Genomic DNA, 20,725 nt, shown 5'->3' on the forward strand with positions numbered 1-20,725 from the left:
ACAGACGACGCCAATTGACAAGGTATTAACTTGTCAGTGCCTACAGATTATAGACTTGGGTTTCATAAGAAGTAGAGGGCAAGTAGATCTCGAAGGTTTCAGCCGACAAAGGTGTTTCGACTAAAGTTTACGGTGGGTTTGTTGACAATGAATCGATTGATTTCTCTTCCCTCGGCTCCCCTTTATATAGGAGGTGGAGCTGAGGGATTTCGTGTACAAGTTACAAACTGCGGGAAGGCACATCGGGCCTTTCTCGTACTACTGCATGATTCCTAATACAACTAAGTATTCCTTATCAGAAACTCTCTGGGCTTCTGGGCCTTCAATCCCTCTGGTCGTGCGCCTCCAGATAACCTCAGGTACTTTATCCGGCAGGCCTATTTAGCATGCCTATGTCACCAACCACCATCTGTGGGTCACCCAAACTTGCTGTACTTAGACTATGTTGTGGGTATACCTATTTGGTATATCCCCAACATCTCGCAGCTCAGGTGCATGCCAACATTATACTCCAATGTTCGAACTACTTCCGGCGGTCATTTGGTGCTTAGCCTGCATCTCATACATTGTCTCTTGTCTCTCGGATCCATGATGACTATATGTTACTTCTCCATACCGACAACATTTACCGAATAACTATCATGGCAATGCACCGCAACAGTGTGTGTAAGTAATGCAACTCACCCCAGATAGCCAACCACGCTTACACCTTTACATAATGTACATACTCTACATTTTCTCCGTGTCTTCCTGTTCTTGCATTTTAAAACAAACAAATCCAATTTGTAACGTTAAAACATAAAATGTGACGGAGGAACCGGTTCGGCATGGGAGAGGCGATTAGGGTTTCCCAGCCGCCTCCCGTCGGCACTGCCGATCTGCCTTAGTTATGTGTCCTTCGGACCATGGGGCGGAGTGGATCTTGTCCCCATTCGGTGGGAGGGCTCCGTTTTTTCTGGTTTAGGGTCAAGGTTTGGTGTGTCGTCGCTCAGATGGTGGCGGCAACATCTTCAATAATGTCTTCCCGGCTTCAACGCGATATCGACGGCAACGTCGAGAACCTTTTGGGAGTTGTGTGGTACTCGAGGACTTCTTCTAGCTTGGAGGGTCTCGGGATCATCATGGAGCTCCATCGACGATTATTCCTTCTTCTTCGTCTCTGGGATAGAAGTCGTATTCTTGCCCCCTTTGGTGACTTTCCATTTGTAACCAACAACGGCAGGCCGACTTTGAGAGGAGCAGTAGCGGCGACACGCCGTCGATACAGTCTAGAGGTTGAAGAGAAAGACAAATAGAAAATTTAAATTTTTTCTTTGTGTCTGCCCGTTCTTGCATTTCAAACCAGACAAATCAAATTTGAAACCGGGGTCCGTGCCGCGAGGCGTGCAGCCGCTACATCGTGTATCACACGGACCACTGGGACCGCGCCTGACCGTTTTTCTACAGTACAAAGAAAAAGGCCACCACATCGCAAAATATGCAGTTAGCACCTCGACGTGATTCAAAACCCGCGCTCCGGTCCCCCACTCTCCACCTCCCCTCCAAATCCATTTCCCTTCCATTCTTCTCCCTGCTCTGCTCTCTTCTAAAGCCTCGCCAGTCGCCTCCGCCACCAAAACCCTAACCCTAGCCCCCCCGGTGCTACGTCGCCACGCGCGAGCCGCGGAATGGAAGGGGGAGGCGCGCACCGCACGCCGGAGGACGTGTTCCGGGACTTCCGCGCGCGGCGGGCCGGCATGATCAAGGCGCTCACCACCGGTGCGTGCTCTCATTTTTCCTCCGCCCCCGGATTGCTCTAAGGGTCTGTTCCAGAGGATTTGGAGTGTTTCTGACCGGTTACTGGTTTCTGGTTGGTGGATTTGCAGATGTGGAGAAGTTCTACCAGCAGTGCGACCCAGGTGAGCTCGCGGCCGCCTCCGATTCGCCCTCCCCGGCCATCGAATTCGCTTGGTTTTTTTTTACATGAAAATGATTCCGGCATGATTTCCTTTCGCTCCTCCCATCAGAGGGAAACTTGTGTGCGGCTGCTGTTGTTATTGGCTCTAATCTGGGAGCACCCCTGCCTTTGACCCCCTTCATGTTGGAGGATTTTGCTGGAATTTACGTTCTACTGGGTTAGGATTTTTCAGCCCTTTTAGTTACTTCTTTCATTTTTGCTGGGAAAGTGTGGGCTGGAATGGTTCTTGTGCTAATTTGGTGCGTATTGCCTTCGATCTACTAACACAACACTGCATGTGCCGGCTAAAAGATGGAGAGAGAGGGAGAGAGCTTGTATCTTTCTGATTTGTTGACTAATGCCCTCCCTCTTCACAACAAAAATGATGTGGGGGCGGGGTGGGGCAAAACACCAAATGACCACGGTGTCCATCTTGTGAAGGGTATTTTTGGCTTTTATTTTTATTACTACTAGGTAGTTTTCTACTGACGCAGTGCTCAAGTTTAGTTGTAAGCTTCACTGTGCTGACCCACTGAATAACTTGATGTACTGGATCAGGCCATTCGATGGAACCAAGGTCCAATACAACTTGTTTTCAAAAAAAAAAGAAAAGGTCCAATACAACTTTGGAGGCTTCTGGAACATTTTTTTTTGTCATTTAGTAGCAAATGGCATATTCTTTTTTTCCTTTCTGACGCTCCGTAATATATGTGGCTCATGTCTTCATGATGTCAGATGTGTATACTATTTATCTTGGGTTAGTCTTGAGCACTGTATGGAATTATAGATCTAAATTCTTGTTATTGTACTTCGGTGCCAGGATGCCAAAGTCTCTGATCGAACCGTTATTTTCCTGCGTTTCTTTTCTCGTTTCGGCGTTCTGTGGGCACACAGTTGCAGTCGTTTTCAAAAGTTTGTTCCTTCTGACTTATTTCTGTTAGAGAGCATAAAAGAAATTATCATCAGAGGGATGAGGAGGCTTAGAGATTACCATTTTGGTTGCAGAGAAAGAGAATCTTTGTCTGTATGGTCTTCCCAATGAAACGTGGGAAGTTAACTTGCCAGCGGAGGAGGTTCCCCCGGAGCTTCCAGAGCCAGCACTGGGAATCAATTTTGCCCGGGACGGGATGGATGAGAAAGATTGGTTGTCACTTGTTGCCGTGCATAGTGATGCCTGGCTGCTAGCAGTAGCCTTCTACTTCGGAGCAAGATTCGGGTTTGATAAAGAATCCAGGTATTGCATTTATTTCCGAGACAAGCAATTTTACTTGTGATCTGCCTATAGTTCTGTGATATTGTTGTTCTTTGTATTTTTCGTCATATTTAACTCTGGTAATGTGACTATTGAATAATCAGCCCAATATTGTTATCTTGACATTGTAATTGTTCTGTTTGATGCGTTACATCAGTTATGTTGCAAAACATAGACTTACTTTGGTCACTCGAATGCTTAGTAGCCTAGCCTAGTAGGTCTTTTAATGAGCCAAGCTAGAGCATTAGAGCTTTGCAAGGTGCTTGGCCTCTGCTCCAACAGAGTATGGAACAGCTTATAGTTCGGCTGGTAAAGCATTAGCAGTTAGGTGAATTCACAATCATTTAGAAATCAGCACTAAAATTCCCAGGCTCCATGAGACTCAGCCCACTCTCCCCACCCCCTTCATTGGAGTACAGGGAGTCGACGACTTTGCCACCGTCAGAGTCAGGGTAGTTAGGGGAGAGAGGCGTGGCAGAGTCCACTGCAGAGGATGGACTTGAAACGAAGAGAATGGTCGGCGCCCACACTGGGACAAAGGACCTTTATATGGCTTTCTTCCCAGGCAGGAACCAACCATGGTGCACATGACAATGACAATCAATCTGAGGTCTTTTGGATGCCCTTAGATCACCATGGATATAGATCGCACTGTCTTCCAAAGGCAAGATATGCACATGCTATTGTTACTGTCATGGTTTTAAAGGCGCCAAGGCGTCCCAAGGCGATGGGGGGGCGCCTCAACGCCTAGGCGCTCAAGACGCATTGCAAGGCGACGCCTTTGAGGCTGCCTTGCTGGAAGCAAAGCATCAGCTAGGTAGGATGAGCAGAGGCAAGCAGAGGCAAAGCAGGCAAGAAGAAGTGCATCACATACACACACCAGACACCACCAAGGCACCAAGAGAAGCTGTCATGGAAGCTGTACATTGTTTCCCCTCTGGGAGAGGGATGCACCAGTGGGAGGAGTCGCCAGAAGCTTGGCCGGAGCTGGGGAGGCCGGCAGATGAAGGAGCAGCAGCAGATCTGGCCAGAGTTGGGGAGGTCGCGTGAGAGGAGCTCCCCTCTCTCTCTTCCCTCTCTTTCCCCTATAGATGGCCCTCAATTTCCCTCCCAGCCCGCCATTTCTGTTTTCCCCTCCTGCCAGCCCAAAGTTTCCCGCACACAGAACAGAGGCGTCCAGATTCTTGCAAGGCGGTGATTTCGCGCCTAGGCGACGCCTTTGGACGCCTTGGAGACGCCTTTGGACGCCTTGGGCAGAAAACAAAGGCGACGCCGACGCCTTGCCCTCCTGGAACGCCGGACGCTTAAGCGTCGTTTAGGCGACGCCTTTAAAACCATGGTTACTGTGTACAATCTTCTTTTGGCTGCTCCGAGATCGCCATGGATATAGACGCACTGTTTTACAAAAGCAAGATCTGCCCATGCTACTGTTACTGTGATTGTTGCCAGCTCAGAAGTTTATTTTGGAGACTGTAAGTTGGAGAACAGCATGTATTGGGCTGAAGGGAGTATACTACTACTGTATGGAAATCAAAGTTTGGAGGAACATTATTGATAAAATATGGAGTTGGATATATTTAGGTTTTATGGTGAATTAGATATCTTTTTTTAATCCAAGATGGTCCAGTATCCCCTCCTCGTCTTTCTCAACACTCAGAAGCTAGGGAGCTGGCTAAAAATGGAACTGGGTAAATATGGTTAAAAAATGACTTTACCCACAGCTACTACTTGTCAGCTATAAATATTATAAGTAAACAGAACATGGCCAATTTTTTAATGGTTTCCACCGGTTTCAGTTTTGCACACCCCTACATAGCGTGGGCAGTGTTCTGGTTGTGAATACTATCTAGAACACAGTTACTTTATTCCCGGCTCCTTTTGTTCTTAGCGGATCGTGGAGGATCTTGTGACTGTAATTTGTTAGAAACACAGACTAGTTAGGAACAGTTCTTTAGCCACACGAGTGCTACTTATGACCTTGTGTTGAATTGATATTTTAGAGTTTGGAGGTCTTATGCTCCATGCTTTGGGATTAGTTACTCTATTTCTCACTAACATTGTACAGATAGTATGCCGAGAAGATTTATTCGCAGCACAACTCGCTAGGATTATCTACAAGATTTTTCACATATGCATAATGTATAAATACATAGTATTAGCATTAACGCACTATGTATGTATAAAAATCTTTAAGTAATAGCAACAGATAATCCATGTTGGTCTCTGTCATAGTATAAGCACCATCAGAAGGGAGGCTTCATTGATTAGCAGATGACACTGAAGTCATAATTAATTGCAAGAAAATATGAGGTGGAAGGTTGTATAGATTATAAAAAAATATTGACATATAACTGATATCCATATGGGCTGTTGGTCAGCTGTCAGTGAGACAGTTGAGTGGCAAATCCTGAGATCTCCCTAATCGATCAATGTGTTGGAAGACATGATAAAAATCGATGTTCATGTTATGCACATCTCTGTGTTTCAGTTTAGTGCTTAAGACAAATATATTTTCTTTCTTACATAAGCTAACAGTCAGTATCTCTGTGCGTCAGTTTAGTGCTAAGACAATATGTTTTGTCTCTTTATGTAAGCTAACAGTTCAGTAAGACTAGTAGATGCTCTAAGAATGATTGCAGTGGGGTGCTTTCTTAACATTTCTTCCTGTTCATATCTATTTTGACTCCTGTTGATTTTTTCGTAACTAGCATGGTGTAACTATATGTGTAATTTGTTGTTAAAAACTCTTTCGCCTCATGTTTATCTTATTTTGTAATATTCATTCATTTTGGGTTTTGTGCTGCTAGTTGGTTCCATACTTGATTTGATTCCTAATGGGCGTTCATGGTATATCTAGCTTTACTTTATCCTTACATCTCCTCTCGTTCCATTTTGTTTGACCCATTGATGACTTCAGCAGAGTCTGTAAGAGCATCTCCACTCGTTTGCCCTCCCCACGCCGAAATCCGGGGAAATTTACGTCCGGATTGGACGTAAATTTGGCGTGGGGAGGACTAGTTTCCCAGACGCGATCTCAGGCGTAGACGCCGATCAAAATTTGAAAAACGGAAACTTGACAAAATACGGCTTAAAACAAATGAATTTAGACTAAATTTAATGATATTTACTATATATAGGGCGAAGTTCATACATAGAGGCCGAATTCGACTATATTTCGAATTCGGCTAGGGGATACAAATAAAACTAAATAAAACACGGCGCTCTACATGCCCAAATGGCGGTAGAACACCGTGTAGTCGTCGCCGTCGCCATGGCCGCCATCCTCGGAAGGTGGCGCCTGGCTGCTGGTGCCTTGGCCGGCGTCTCCCCACCAGCCGAGTGGTGCGAGGCGGGGACGGCAATGGCTTGTACCAGTCGTCGTCGGACTCCTCGAGGTCGATGACGGGGACGGCGACGCCGGACGGAGGCGTCGCAGGTCGGCGGTAGTGAGCGGCCTGCTCGAGGAGCCTCGCCTGCCTCTCCGCCTCCTCCTTCTCCCACTGCTCCCTCGACCAGGCGCAGTGGCAGGTTGTATAGATTATAAAAAAATATTGACATATAACTGATATCCATATGGGCTGTTGGTCAGCTGTCAGTGAGACAGTTGAGTGGCAAATCCTGAGATCTCCCTAATCGATCAATGTGTTGGAAGACATGATAAAAATCGATGTTCATGTTATGCACATCTCTGTGTTTCAGTTTAGTGCTTAAGACAAATATATTTTCTTTCTTACATAAGCTAACAGTCAGTATCTCTGTGCGTCAGTTTAGTGCTAAGACAATATGTTTTGTCTCTTTATGTAAGCTAACAGTTCAGTAAGACTAGTAGATGCTCTAAGAATGATTGCAGTGGGGTGCTTTCTTAACATTTCTTCCTGTTCATATCTATTTTGACTCCTGTTGATTTTTTCTGTAACTAGCATGGTGTAACTATATGTGTAATTTGTTGTTAAAAACTCTTTCGCCTCATGTTTATCTTATTTTGTAATATTCATTCATTTTGGGTTTTGTGCTGCTAGTTGGTTCCATACTTGATTTGATTCCTAATGGGCGTTCATGGTATATCTAGCTTTACTTTATCCTTACATCTCCTCTGTTCCATTTTGTTTGACCCATTGATGACTTCAGCAGAGTCTGTAAGAGCATCTCCACTCGCTTGCCCTCCCCACGCCGAAACTGGGAAATTTACGTCCGGATTGGACGTAAATTTGGCGTGGGGAGGACTAGTTTCCGCACGCGATCTCGGGCGTAGACGCCGATCAAAATTTGAAAAACGGAAACTTGACAAAATACGGCTTAAAACAAATGAATTTAGACTAAATTTAATGATATTTACTATATATAGGGCGAAGTTCATACATAGAGGCCGAATTCGACTATATTTCGAATTCGGCTAGGGGATACAAATAAAACTAAATAAAACACGGCGCTCTACATGCCCAAATGGCGGTAGAACACCGTGTAGTCGTCGCCGTCGCCATGGCCGCCATCCTCGGAAGGTGGCGCCTGGCTGCCGGTGCCTTGGCCGGCGTCTCCCCACCAGCCGCGGGTGCGAGGCGGGGACGGCAATGGCTTGTACCAGTCGTCGTCGGACTCCTCGAGGTCGATGACGGGGACGGCGACGCCGGACGGAGGCGTCGCAGGTCGGCGGTAGTGAGCGGCCTGCTCGAGGAGCCTCGCCTGCCTCTCCGCCTCCTCCTTCTCCCACTGCTCCCTCGACCAGGCGCAGTGGCAGGTTGTATAGATTATAAAAAAATATTGACATATAACTGATATCCATATGGGCTGTTGGTCAGCTGTCAGTGAGACAGTTGAGTGGCAAATCCTGAGATCTCCCTAATCGATCAATGTGTTGGAAGACATGATAAAAATCGATGTTCATGTTATGCACATCTCTGTGTTTCAGTTTAGTGCTTAAGACAAATATATTTTCTTTCTTACATAAGCTAACAGTCAGTATCTCTGTGCGTCAGTTTAGTGCTAAGACAATATGTTTTGTCTCTTTATGTAAGCTAACAGTTCAGTAAGACTAGTAGATGCTCTAAGAATGATTGCAGTGGGGTGCTTTCTTAACATTTCTTCCTGTTCATATCTATTTTGACTCCTGTTGATTTTTTCTGTAACTAGCATGGTGTAACTATATGTGTAATTTGTTGTTAAAAACTCTTTCGCCTCATGTTTATCTTATTTTGTAATATTCATTCATTTTGGGTTTTGTGCTGCTAGTTGGTTCCATACTTGATTTGATTCCTAATGGGCGTTCATGGTATATCTAGCTTTACTTTATCCTTACATCTCCTCTCGTTCCATTTTGTTTGACCCATTGATGACTTCAGCAGAGTCTGTAAGAGCATCTCCACTCGTTTGCCCTCCCCACGCCGAAATCCGGGGAAATTTACGTCCGGATTGGACGTAAATTTGGCGTGGGGAGGACTAGTTTCCAGACGCGATCTCAGGCGTAGACGCCGATCAAAATTTGAAAAACGGAAACTTGACAAAATACGGCTTAAAACAAATGAATTTAGACTAAATTTAATGATATTTACTATATATAGGGCGAAGTTCATACATAGAGGCCGAATTCGACTATATTTCGAATTCGGCTAGGGGATACAAATAAAACTAAATAAAACACGGCGCTCTACATGCCCAAATGGCGGTAGAACACCGTGTAGTCGTCGCCGTCGCCATGGCCGCCATCCTCGGAAGGTGGCGCCTGGCTGCTGGTGCCTTGGCCGGCGTCTCCCCACCAGCCAGTGGTGCGAGGCGGGGACGGCAATGGCTTGTACCAGTCGTCGTCGGACTCCTCGAGGTCGATGACGGGGACGGCGACGCCGGACGGAGGCGTCGCAGGTCGGCGGTAGTGAGCGGCCTGCTCGAGGAGCCTCGCCTGCCTCTCCGCCTCCTCCTTCTCCCACTGCTCCCTCGACCAGGCGCGGTGGCAGGTTGTATAGATTATAAAAAAATATTGACATATAACTGATATCCATATGGGCTGTTGGTCAGCTGTCGGTGAGACAGTTGAGTGGCAAATCCTGAGATCTCCCTAATCGATCAATGTGTTGGAAGACATGATAAAAATCGATGTTCATGTTATGCACATCTCTGTGTTTCAGTTTAGTGCTTAAGACAAATATATTTTCTTTCTTACATAAGCTAACAGTCAGTATCTCTGTGCGTCAGTTTAGTGCTAAGACAATATGTTTTGTCTCTTTATGTAAGCTAACAGTTCAGTAAGACTAGTAGATGCTCTAAGAATGATTGCAGTGGGGTGCTTTCTTAACATTTCTTCCTGTTCATATCTATTTTGACTCTCGTTGATTTTTTCTGTAACTAGCATGGTGTAACTATATGTGTAATTTGTTGTTAAAAACTCTTTCGCCTCATGTTTATCTTATTTTGTAATATTCATTCATTTTGGGTTTTGTGCCGCTAGTTGGTTCCATACTTGATTTGATTCCTAATGGGCGTTCATGGTATATCTAGCTTTACTTTATCCTTACATCTCCTCTGTTCCATTTTGTTTGACCCATTGATGACTTCAGCAGAGTCTGTAAGAGCATCTCCACTCGTTTGCCCTCCCCACGCCGAAATCCGGGGAAATTTACGTCCGGATTGGACGTAAATTTGGCGTGGGGAGGACTAGTTTCCCGTACGCGATCTCGGGCGTAGACGCCGATCAAAATTTGAAAAACGGAAACTTGACAAAATACGGCTTAAAACAAATGAATTTAGACTAAATTTAATGATATTTACTATATATAGGGCGAAGTTCATACATAGAGGCCGAATTCGACTATATTTCGAATTCGGCTAGGGGATACAAATAAAACTAAATAAAACACGGCGCTCTACATGCCCAAATGGCGGTAGAACACCGTGTAGTCGTCGCCGTCGCCATGGCCGCCATCCTCGGAAGGTGGCGCCCAGGCCGCCGGTGCCTTGGCCGGCGTCTCCCCACCAGCCGGCTGGTGCGAGGCGGGGACGGCAATGGCTTGTACCCGGCCGTCGTCGGACTCCTCGAGGTCGATGACCGGGGACGGCGACGCCGGACGGAGGCGTCGCAGGTCGGCGGTAGTGAGCGGCCTGCTCGAGGAGCCTCGCCTGCCTCTCCGCCTCCTCCTTCTCCCACTGCTCCCTCGACCAGGCGCAGGCCTGGTCGCCTGGTCGAGGGGCATGGCGTTGTCGGCGGGGGCGAGGTCCTGTAGGGACCTCGCGATGACGGCCTCGAGGATGGCGGCGTCCTCGGCGCTTTCCGCCTCCTCCATCTTCACCTTCGCCGGCTTCCGCTCGCCGGAGGTGTCGGGTTCGCGCTTGGGGCGGAGCCATCCTTGTGCCGCCGAGGGCTCGCGGATGACGATCCCGCCGCCGCGCGCGCGGTTGGTCGGCGGGGAAGACGGCTCCTTCTTCACCGGCGCCAATGCTGGCGCCGACCTGGAGATCAGCGTCGACCTCGACGCCGATCCGGATGACGAGGAACTGGCAGCCAGCTGCTTACCCGACGGCGGCTGGCCGATGCCCTCGACAGCGGTTGCCGCCCTCGATGTGCTCGAGGACGGCCTCGAGCGTCCGGCCCGGCACGCTCCACCACCGCTTGCGTCCGGCGGTGTTGTTACGCGGAGGCGGGGGCGGCGGACCGTCGTAGGAGGCGAGCTCCTGCTCCCACCGCCGAAGAAAGTAGGAGTTCCACGCCGTCAGGTTGTCGGGGTGGTAGCGTGGCTCAGCGCGGTCCTGGTCCGACAATGTTAGTCGGACCTCCTCGATGGCGGCTTCGAGGGCACGTCCCTGGGGCGGTGGCGGGATTGGCACGCCGCCCGCGCTTAGCCGCCACCTGCCGCCGGGAGGCCTCGCGTCCGGCGGGCAGGGGTACCCCGCCTGGTGGAGGAGGTGCCCCTCCCACGCGTGGAGCGACCGGCGGGGGAATCCGTTGTTCGCCGCGCCATCTTCATCGTTGTAGGCCATGGATCTCGCCGAGGGAAGAGGTCGAGGGAATAGGAAGAGGAAGAATGGTGCGACGCTTCGCGGCGAGCGGCGAGCGGGGTATTTAGGCGGGGCTGGAGCCGGCGATTTAATGCCGCGTGGATGCTACGCGTCTGCGGCGAGCTGACCGGCGGCAGCCTTTACTGCGCGCGGAAGACGATGCGTCTGCTGACCGGCCAGGCCCGCCTCTGCGGCGAAGCCAAAGCGAAAGCGCGGGAGACATTTCTCGGCGTTTCGCGCGCTTTCGCTTCGTCCGGAGTCCCCGAGCGTGCCTCGGGGGACCGGGGATGGCGTGGGCTCGCCGGATGAATTTAGGCCCAAATCCGGAGATAAACGAGGAATCGGGGGCGCGACTGGACCGAAATTCGCCGTCCGGATGAGAAATACGTCGCTCGGGGGCCTCTACGGGGAGACAGTGGGGATGCTCTAAGGATGAATGGTCTTCCACTTTGGTCCATCTGTTCCACTACTGTAGTAGTGTGCATTAAGAAACTCCTGTCATTTATGCATATCTTGATTTAACTTTTTGATTCCTCATTCACTTCATGGTCGTCCATTGCAGCTGAACAACAAACATCCTGTTTTAGCCATGAGTTTTTATAATCCGTTACAGTTGAAAATTTCCATCTCATAAGAATGGAAACATTGATACAGAAATCCTTAACCAGGAGCAGATACACGTACATAGATATGGTTACTATTATTATTTCTGGGTGAATAGAATTGATTCTTGCTCGTTACAAATAAAATAGATAAAATGTTTTTGACCATGCTTACTACATTTTTTTATGAATGATAATATCAACAATGACTTAAGCATGTTTTACCTGTTTTCATAAAACATTCATTGTGTTATTGATATGTACGCATTTTTTTGGGGCAGACACCTGTATCCTTGGTGCTGATGAAATGCTTTATCATTTGAAGTTCAGTTTTCTACTTAAAGTCAGTGAGAATAGATGTTTTCAAGTTTTTTTTGTCATGTCATGTTGATTCTTTATTTTGGCCGCGAGGGTTGTATATGATTCCGTATGGACACTACCTCAGTTCCGTTCAGAGTTCAGAGAAAGGAAAATCTGCAACTAGTAGCCGATGCAACCCATTTTCAAACTACTTACTGTGAGTATGGAAAGAAATCGTAAATGAACAATATGCGACAGTATGAGCATTTCAAAAGAATCATACAAAAATATGACAATTTGTGTCGACAAAACACATAGAAAATTTGTGTGTATTAATCATATAATTTTTTTTCTCTTTTGATTTAGCAGGACATATCATGTCATATTCTTGCAAAACATATGGCAAGTTCTCAGGTTTATAACATGCAGTACATCTTAGATATTTTAATTTTTCTTTGAGAACTTCAAGATGCAAATTGGCAACATGGGTTGCCAACAGAAATTGTTGCGAAAATCTGTATTCAGAAATATATATTCTTTTTAAAATCTGGGTGGTGGAACTTCCAACTTTGTCAGCTAAATATCCGGAACTATTTCGATTGATTGTATGAGATGAAAGTGGTACTGTTAGATCTGTTATGATTTATTGAAAGTACTTCCAATTTTTTTATACTGTTAACGACTGTATTACTCCCTCCGGTCCTTTTTAATTGACTGAAATTTGGTACAAAGTTGTACTAAATTCGAGTCAATTAAAAGAGACCGGAGGGAGTACTGTTGGATTGTTGAATATTAGACACCTTCTCTTGTGCAAACTGTCATATTATTGAACAACGGGAGTGTATCTTAGAATGAAATTGTAGGCTTCTGATCCCTGGTTAGAACTTACTTACAGAATGTTGTACAGTTGCAATAGTTTGGAAATCTTATTTTTTACTTAACTTGAATTATTCAATTTAACATGTAACCGGTAGAAAGTAACAAGGAGTATACTAATTTAAGAATTCAGGTGGAGTATCATCTATGCCCAATCATTTCATCCAATAAAAATTGAATGGACTGAGTATTACTGGTATATATCCATTGTTTATGGTTGTCAAGTTTGGTTACCCTAATAGGTGAACCAATTTACGTACTGTTGCTGTTGTAATTATAGATAGATATCTTATGCAAATCGTGAGATAAAATAGTTCTCTTTACTATTCAGATTTTTTCTCCCTTGCCATGTTTAGGTATTATGAAGTTATTTTAATTTCTTCAAATATTTTAATGCATTTAAAGGTGTGATTGTTCTTTTGTATATGCACAGTTGCACACTGAGCGTTAATTTCAATAATTACCTTTTGTGACTGTTGCAGGAAGCGGCTTTTTAGTATGATAAACAACCTCCCCACTATATATGAGGTTGTCACAGGAACTGCAAAGAAGCAGGTGAAAGAAAAAACCCCGAAAAGCAGCAGCAAGATAAACAAATCTGGCACAAAGGTAACCAATCATCTTAATATTATTGTAACAATGCTGACTGCAAAATAGGGTCATAACCTTTTTACTCCCCAGCCATCACGCCTGCCAGAACCCAACTCGAGGGGTCCGAAGATGCCACCTCCAAAGGATGAGGATGACAGTGGAGGTGAGGAAGAAGAGGGAGAAGAACATGAAAATGCACTATGTGGTGCGTGTAATGACAACTATGGACAGGATGAATTCTGGATCTGTTGTGATGCTTGTGAGACATGGTACCATGGTAAGTGTGTGAAGATTACACCTGCCAAAGCTGAGCACATCAAGCACTACAAATGCCCGAATTGCAGCAGCAGTAGCAAGAGAGCCAGAGCATAGATGCCTGAAGAACCAAGAATTTGACCTACTGTAAAGACCCACATGGGATGGGATGCCCAATGGGTGTGCATTCGGTTGCTTTGAGATTAGGACCAGCTTTAGGGGTCTTTATGTGTTGTTATGTGGTGTATGTCTGACATTCTAGATTTTCCATTAGTATTAGCAACTAATTGTAACAGCTTGTATTTGTTCGAGCCTTCTCAGTGCACATGTTTGAGACTTATTGTTTTTAGCTTGTGTATCATGTACTTGTAGTTCGTTGGCAAAAAAAATCTGCTGTTGTTGTGTTATATTGCACTCCACCGAGATCATTTGGTCATGAAATCTAGCAGGAAGCCCATCTAGTTGTGGTGTTTGTCAGCTCATGTAATAGCGGTTTGTTTTCTGGTGATTTTAGTACGTATGTTTTTTTTATATATATGTTATCATGGCCAAACATATCAATGATTTGCTGGACTACCTGCCAATGCATAACACTGATCATGTTTCAGATTTAGATGTTGCCGAGACCTCATCCTTTCCCTTCAGCAGTTCTCCTCTGCTTTTGTGACAGCTTATCTCCATATAATCTAGTGGGTTTGACTTGTGCAGTGCTCAACTTTTGTCAAATGGGACATCCGGATTGAAGAGTAGACTGCATCAGATGCTGCCCCGCCAGTTTACACGCGGATCTGCATAAATCGAGGTCCGCTTTACCTTTGCTCCTCTGCTTTTGTTTTTCTCTCTGCGTTTTCTGCTCATGTCCTTGTCCTAGTTGCAGCCTATCTACTTTATCTTCCACTCTGCCAACCTTTGCCTTTTTGACTTGTCAAGTTTATCGCAATTCTTTTTTGGTCTGTTTCAGCGCTTTCCGTGCGCTCCAAATCCTGGCGACAACAATAGCTCCCTGTTGTGTAAGATCTTTTCGATTTTTTGGTTGGTTGCTGTGTTGGTTGTTTGGATAAATGTGGCGATGATTCAACTGCCACCCAGGTCAGGTGCCACGCCAGTTTCTACCACATAGCGCCTACCTTATTAGCAGGCAGCTGAAGACATAAAATATATACAATTGTGGTGAGAGAAATCATCTATGAGAACACTATATTACCAATGACTTTTGCTTGAAACAATAGGAGAACCAAACATCTGAATAAACAAGGTCAAAAGAACACCTATACATATTCACTAAAAAACAACACCCATACAGAGATTCGCTGTAACTATATATGTGCATCAAAATTACAAACTAGACATGTCACCTAAGACAAACCCCAGAAAACCAAGATGAACTAAGTACGGCAAAGAGGAGCCACCTAGATGACCAAGATGATGATGCCATTACTGGAAGGAGCCGATAGACCAGGAATTGAGCGCAACCAATCTGAGGAAATGATTTTGAGGTGGGCTTCAGATGTATTGGGAAACCAAAAATCAATAAGAAGGTAGACTGAAATCGACCAGAGATGGAGACAGACGAGTTGTGCGTCCAATCGCTCAAGGGGTATAGTAGACCCCCTATATTAGGCTCTGATACCATGTGAAAAAAAAAAATGCAATTTGTATTTTTGGAGAGGCCAAGAGACGAGACATATACAAGCCCAAATGTGGTGAATATGCAGTTGATCCTTCGTACACAAGGATAGCATATATACATCTAATAAATGGAAAGTTCAATTTTGACTTTTAATGGCGCGCTTCCAAACAATAAAACACGAGGATATGACTGTAAAATTTAGCTGAAAAATAGATCTATAACTACCGTTTCTTTGAGATTTCCGATCATGTTCATGCTAATGGTGCAAACGTAATTTCCATATATTTGTAAATTACTCAACTTGTTAAAGCTGAAAGGATATTTTTGAGTAGTTGTTCGGCATTTTAGTATTTTTAAGGTAATATACTCAATAACCGGGATACATGTTTTTTGTAACGTAGTGCCAATTAATTAATGAATACATCACATTCCTAGTTAATGAATTTGAATCTGATGCTGTAGCAAAGCAGCATCAAATTCCAGTATTATAACCCCCACTGATGCAGGGTTAGTGTTGCATGCACCACATGAAGGCAGCGGCCCCGTCGGTGTATATTAATCACTATTTTCCCCCCTTTTGTGTAGAATTTTTCATGCTAAGGCAGGGGTCAGGAAAGAACAACAACATAAGAATTCCAACTTCATTGTTTGCTTCACTAAATTGTAAGTACTATTACAGAAACACTACCTTTGCCTTTAGTCTTGTCAACTAGTAATGCCTTTGCACTTTCTCCGATCCTCCCCCTCCAACGGAATGTTCTTTGAAGGAAATGTTGCATGCCATGCCATGGACAAATGATCAGCTGAAAGTTATGTAGAATTGACATGGTTGGTCCATGGGATATGTAAGTAGAATTCCCCTATGATGTTGCTGTCAACCCATGTGATCGATCCTTCGAGAATAAGAATTTGAGCATGGTGGACTGAATCAAATGGTGCCAAAATGTCGACATGAATTCGGAAACTAATTTCACCTGTTTGCAAGCGTCCTTTTTTCAAAATTTTACTAATGAAAGTGTACTTACCGTTTTACATAGATGTGCAAAATATCAAAATCATGCTATCTTGTATTGCTTTCCAACAGAAAAACATAGTGCTATCCGTGAAGCATTTTTTTCTAGCTCATTCAGCCACCACTAACATAGCACGAAGAATATGTGTGGGGTTGAGTTGTTTCAAATGGCTAGGAATGTTCCACACCATCAATTTCTTTCTATTGAAAACATCTGCCGAGGAAATTATCCAACCTACACTTTTCGTGCTCTGATTCGTCGACTCATCGGGTGACACACTTTGTGTTACAAAGTGCACTGGAACAACAATATCAACACCGCAGCTAAACCATGACCATGAGGAGTTCTAAAGTTCCCATTAATTTTCCGTGAGGTATAAAGCAAAGTCTTTATCCCTTCACTATTGCTAGCTGCCAGCACCATATATAAGAGAGTGACAGATATGTTTGTGAGAGAGGTGAATAGATTATGATAGCGCTTCTCCTGGGAACCGTGCGCCGCCTTCAGTTAGTCCAAAAACCCTACATTCTTCTCAGAAAGCTCCTTGTTTTGATGTTGATATTTAGGAATCCATACTAATACTAAAGAACTTGTTTGTTTGAGTCAAACCTACTGTCCAAATTGCCAATGGAAGAAGCCTTTGATGCATGAGGTATCTGATTCCAAAGGCATTTGATTCTTCCACCCAAGAGTTGACCTCCGAATATAATTTCCTGCACATTCCCCTCTCCTCTCTCTCATAATATTTAGTGGTAGTAGTGGTGGCTAGCTTTCGTCTTGCAGCTCCTTTTCCCCAAGTCATAAGGCCAATAGTAGATCTGTTGACGCAGAGGCTTCACTGGAGAATTTCTTGTGAAGATGACACTCATCAGAGTCTGACCATGGCCATCCATAGGTTCCTTTCTCTCTCTACCTATATCTCCCATGGCCCACTTGCAAGTGAGTGCATGCAGAAGAGGGAGTGTGCTGCCTATAACTCTCATGCACCATATCTCTCTCATCTCCTCCCCCTCTCTATATTCTTCTCATGAGGGCATATAAGACATGAAGGTGTTCAGGGGCAAGATTTGGACAGCACTAGGGTCAGTCATGGACCATGCAGGCGCAGCCGCCTCCACCAAGGCTTCCACGGCGGCGGCGCCGGACCGAGCGCTCCTAACCGACATCGAGGCTGCCATCGCGCGGTGCACCGACGGAGGCGGCGGGGGCGGGAGCGTCAGCGACGACCGGCATGTGCACGAGATCCTCTTTCTCGTCTCCAACGCGCCGGGCGCGATCACCTTCCTCTCCCGCCGCATCACGGCGCGCCTCGAGGCCGCGCGCACCCCGGCCACCGCGCTCCGGTCTCTGCTCCTCGTCCACCGCCTCCTCCGCGCCGGCGACCGCTACTTCGAGCAGGACTTCCGCGGCCTCTGGGCCTCCCGCGACCTCCGCGTCAACGCGCCACGGTGCGGCTGTTCCTGCTCTCCCCTCGCTGCCTCCGGCGCCGGGGTCAACTATGTCACGGCCAGCGTTGCGGCTGCCACCGGCGCCTGCTCCTTCCTCCACGGCTACACGGCCTACATCGAGGAGCGTATGCAGTGGGTGATCAACCAGTCCGGCAACCTGGAGCCCACCCCTCCGCCACAACAGGATCCCGACGATGGCAAGCCGCACCCGCACTCCTCCTACGACCACGCCGCCGCCGAGGCGCTCCTCTTCAAGCTCGCCATGTGCCAGAGGCTGCTCGACGTCGCCATCCAGCTCCTGCCGGACAACAACACGAGCGCCAGCGCCGCCGCGCGCTCGGCCTTCGGCATTGTGCTCCGGGAGAGCTTCAAAGTTTACGACGCCTTCAAGGAAGGCCTCGACCTAATGCTACGGTCAAGAAGCGTCGGCCTCACCAAGTCTCTCAGGGTTTCGGCTCACGAAGTGCTCAGGAAGGCGTGCGCTCAGACGCCCGAGCTCAAAGACTTCTACCACAAGTGCAAGAAGAGCAATGTCGGCAAGGTCATGGAGTACCCCGTCGTCAGGGTCGTCACGCAGGCGATTGAGCTCGTGCCGCCGGTGAGCAGGGAAGATGAGCTTGAAAGTGGTGAGGTGGCTCAGGAGAGCGAAGGCGACACGTCGTTTGAGAGCAAGCTGGAGACCACTATCAGCCCGGTGTGGGTGGAGTTCGACGACGATGATCAGCAGGCTGGCCGTGAGACTACCGGCGACGATCACGGCAGCTTGCAGGCCCAGCAGCCTAGCTAGCTAACCACGTAGGAGTTATTTGCAGCATCCAAGTATGTTAATTTTGAGTGATTGGATTGGTCTACTCGATCACCTCTTCTCTTCTTGTGTTTCAAGGGTAGTCAACTGAAGGATATCCGGCCGTGTCTTCATTCACTTGGCAAGAAAGCCAATAATTTTCCTTTAAAGTTCTGTTGTTTCTTCTTGGTAGTTTTTTTCTGGTCGCCTTTGTTTGCTCCTTATGCTTCCACGTAGCCTATTGTTTTTGCCATCATATTCACGTGTTGACACTACCAAGTGATCGATCATATATATTCCTTTCTTTGGCCAAACATACACATGGTGTAACAATAGCATGGTGTAATTTAGTACTCCGTACATTTCTTCTTAACAATGTACTAGTATCAAATTTGGTTGCAGTTTAACTTCTTGATTATTGTGATACCATTTCAACTCATAAACCTGAATTTGGAATATTATCACAACAATCTCACACAAATAAGCAAATATGCACTTCTACTCACTTGCTCTCTTCATCTAGGTCTAGAATAAGTAGTATTGGTCGCTCTTTACATGTTGGACCAACGATCTCACACAATTAAGCAAATATGTACTTCTACTCACTTGCCCACATTTTTTTTTGAAATGGGGGAAATATCGCCCCAGCTTCTGCATCCAAAGGATGCACACGGCTTTTTTTTATTATATTATTCACAAAACCTTACAAGAACAATACAAAAGATCAATCTCGAAACAACCTTACTATACCTACAGTGGAATGAAGAGGGTGACAATACACCAACTCACATCATCCAAAACTAAATGCCTACCCAAACCGCCCAATAGCAGGTGAGAAGCACATTCAGTCAAGCAGACTCTCAGCGCACGCCAACGCACACGCCTCCGAAGTTGCTCCCGCCGTCTTCCTCGACTCCATCTTCAAGAGGGATCATCGTATTAACCTTGCAAGACCTGCTGTCGATGCCACCATGACACCAGACGTCTCCACCATCCTGCACGTATACATCATCCCGCATCTGTCGTCGATACCCTGCAGCACCATGCCACTGAGACTCAGCGCCAACAATGTGGTAGATGAACACCACTCCACCGAAAACCGCCAGCATCCAGCAGCTGCTCCAAAAACGATGCCCCAAGAGGTAGAACGACGCAGGGCGCGCCGCCATCGTTCGATCCGGGAGACCCGGACCTAGGGTTTCCCCCGGAGCAGCACGAGTGAGAGACCGCAAACTGCGACGACGATGCCTTCAAGAAGGAAAGCGACGCTTAACGCCGCCATCGCCCGCCAATCATGGCACGGTTTTCACCGACAGCCGCAAGTCCCCTACTCGGCGAGAGCGAATGTAGAGGCCAACAAAGATGATGCCTTCACAAGGGAACGACGCCAATAGCCGCCGCCATCATCCGCCAAGAACGAAGTCAAGGCTCGGTGTTCACCGGTGGCCCCTTCGCCGCTAACTCGTCGTCGACTAGATCTCCATCACCGGGGTAGAGGGATCTCGTGATCCACCATCCCAGCAACCAGCCGACCTCCTCCGGCGAAGAAGAAGGCAGCCTCCACCTTCGAACCCGAGGCTGATGCCCCGAGCGTCCTCGTTCCGCGGGAGAATCCCAAGGTCACCCCCTCGCACCGGCGAGAGGCGGAGGGGATGGCGCATCCCACCACCATCCGCCACCGGTGTGCCGCCGCCGGGAGGCAGGGGAGGCCGCGGCACAGAGGCCACCGTCGCCCCTCCATCCTCCGACCGCCGCCGCCCCGCCATCACACGGGAGGCCGGAAGTCCACTCACTTGCAAATAACACAACTAAACAAGTACATTATGTAGAAGCAGTAGTTTTGTTTAATTTCACCAATAAACAAATGCAGGATTTAGATTCCAACTCAAAACCATGATCTATATTTCAGCTTATTTTGTTCAACTAACTCTCCTAGTTTTGTATCACAACAAAAAAGAGCGACCGGTAGGGGAGTGATGTTTTGGCACATGGGAGCATATGCTCCCTTTATTTTAAAATACATGTTAGACACATTTTAAAATATCAAAAAAATTGAAA

The 20,725-nt window shown here is 46.7% G+C and overlaps 2 protein-coding genes across 2 annotated transcripts; both read left to right on the forward strand.

The window, feature by feature from the left end:
* The first annotated feature begins 1,633 nt into the window (after window positions 1–1,633).
* On the forward strand, window positions 1,634–14,199 carry LOC124703494 (PHD finger protein ALFIN-LIKE 8). The gene is made up of 5 exons (XM_047235700.1): window positions 1,634–1,758; window positions 1,866–1,898; window positions 2,942–3,170; window positions 13,429–13,555; window positions 13,628–14,199. Exons 1-5 carry the CDS (start codon window positions 1,668–1,670, stop codon window positions 13,907–13,909), a joined length of 762 nt encoding a protein of 253 aa, XP_047091656.1. The 5' UTR covers window positions 1,634–1,667; the 3' UTR covers window positions 13,910–14,199.
* A 3,230-nt stretch (window positions 14,200–17,429) lies between these two features.
* Window positions 17,430–19,019, forward strand: LOC124699594 (putative clathrin assembly protein At1g33340). The gene has a single exon (XM_047231870.1). It carries the CDS (start codon window positions 17,480–17,482, stop codon window positions 18,668–18,670), a length of 1,191 nt encoding a protein of 396 aa, XP_047087826.1. The 5' UTR covers window positions 17,430–17,479; the 3' UTR covers window positions 18,671–19,019.
* Window positions 19,020–20,725: the final 1,706 nt, after the last annotated feature.

Source organism: Lolium rigidum, chromosome 3 (genome assembly GCF_022539505.1).
Source record: "Lolium rigidum isolate FL_2022 chromosome 3, APGP_CSIRO_Lrig_0.1, whole genome shotgun sequence".
Taxonomy (NCBI): domain Eukaryota; kingdom Viridiplantae; phylum Streptophyta; class Magnoliopsida; order Poales; family Poaceae; genus Lolium; species Lolium rigidum.

Coding starts and splice junctions, on each gene's coding strand:
- LOC124699594 (XM_047231870.1), top strand. CDS start 17,480: ATGAAGGTGTTCAGGGGCAAGATTTGGACAGCACTAGGGTCAGTCATG.
- LOC124703494 (XM_047235700.1), top strand. CDS start 1,668: ATGGAAGGGGGAGGCGCGCACCGCACGCCGGAGGACGTGTTCCGGGAC. Junction 1,759..1,865: donor GATCAAGGCGCTCACCACCG/GTGCGTGCTCTC, acceptor GTGGATTTGCAG/ATGTGGAGAAGTTCTACCAG. Junction 13,556..13,627: donor TAAACAAATCTGGCACAAAG/GTAACCAATCAT, acceptor TTTACTCCCCAG/CCATCACGCCTGCCAGAACC.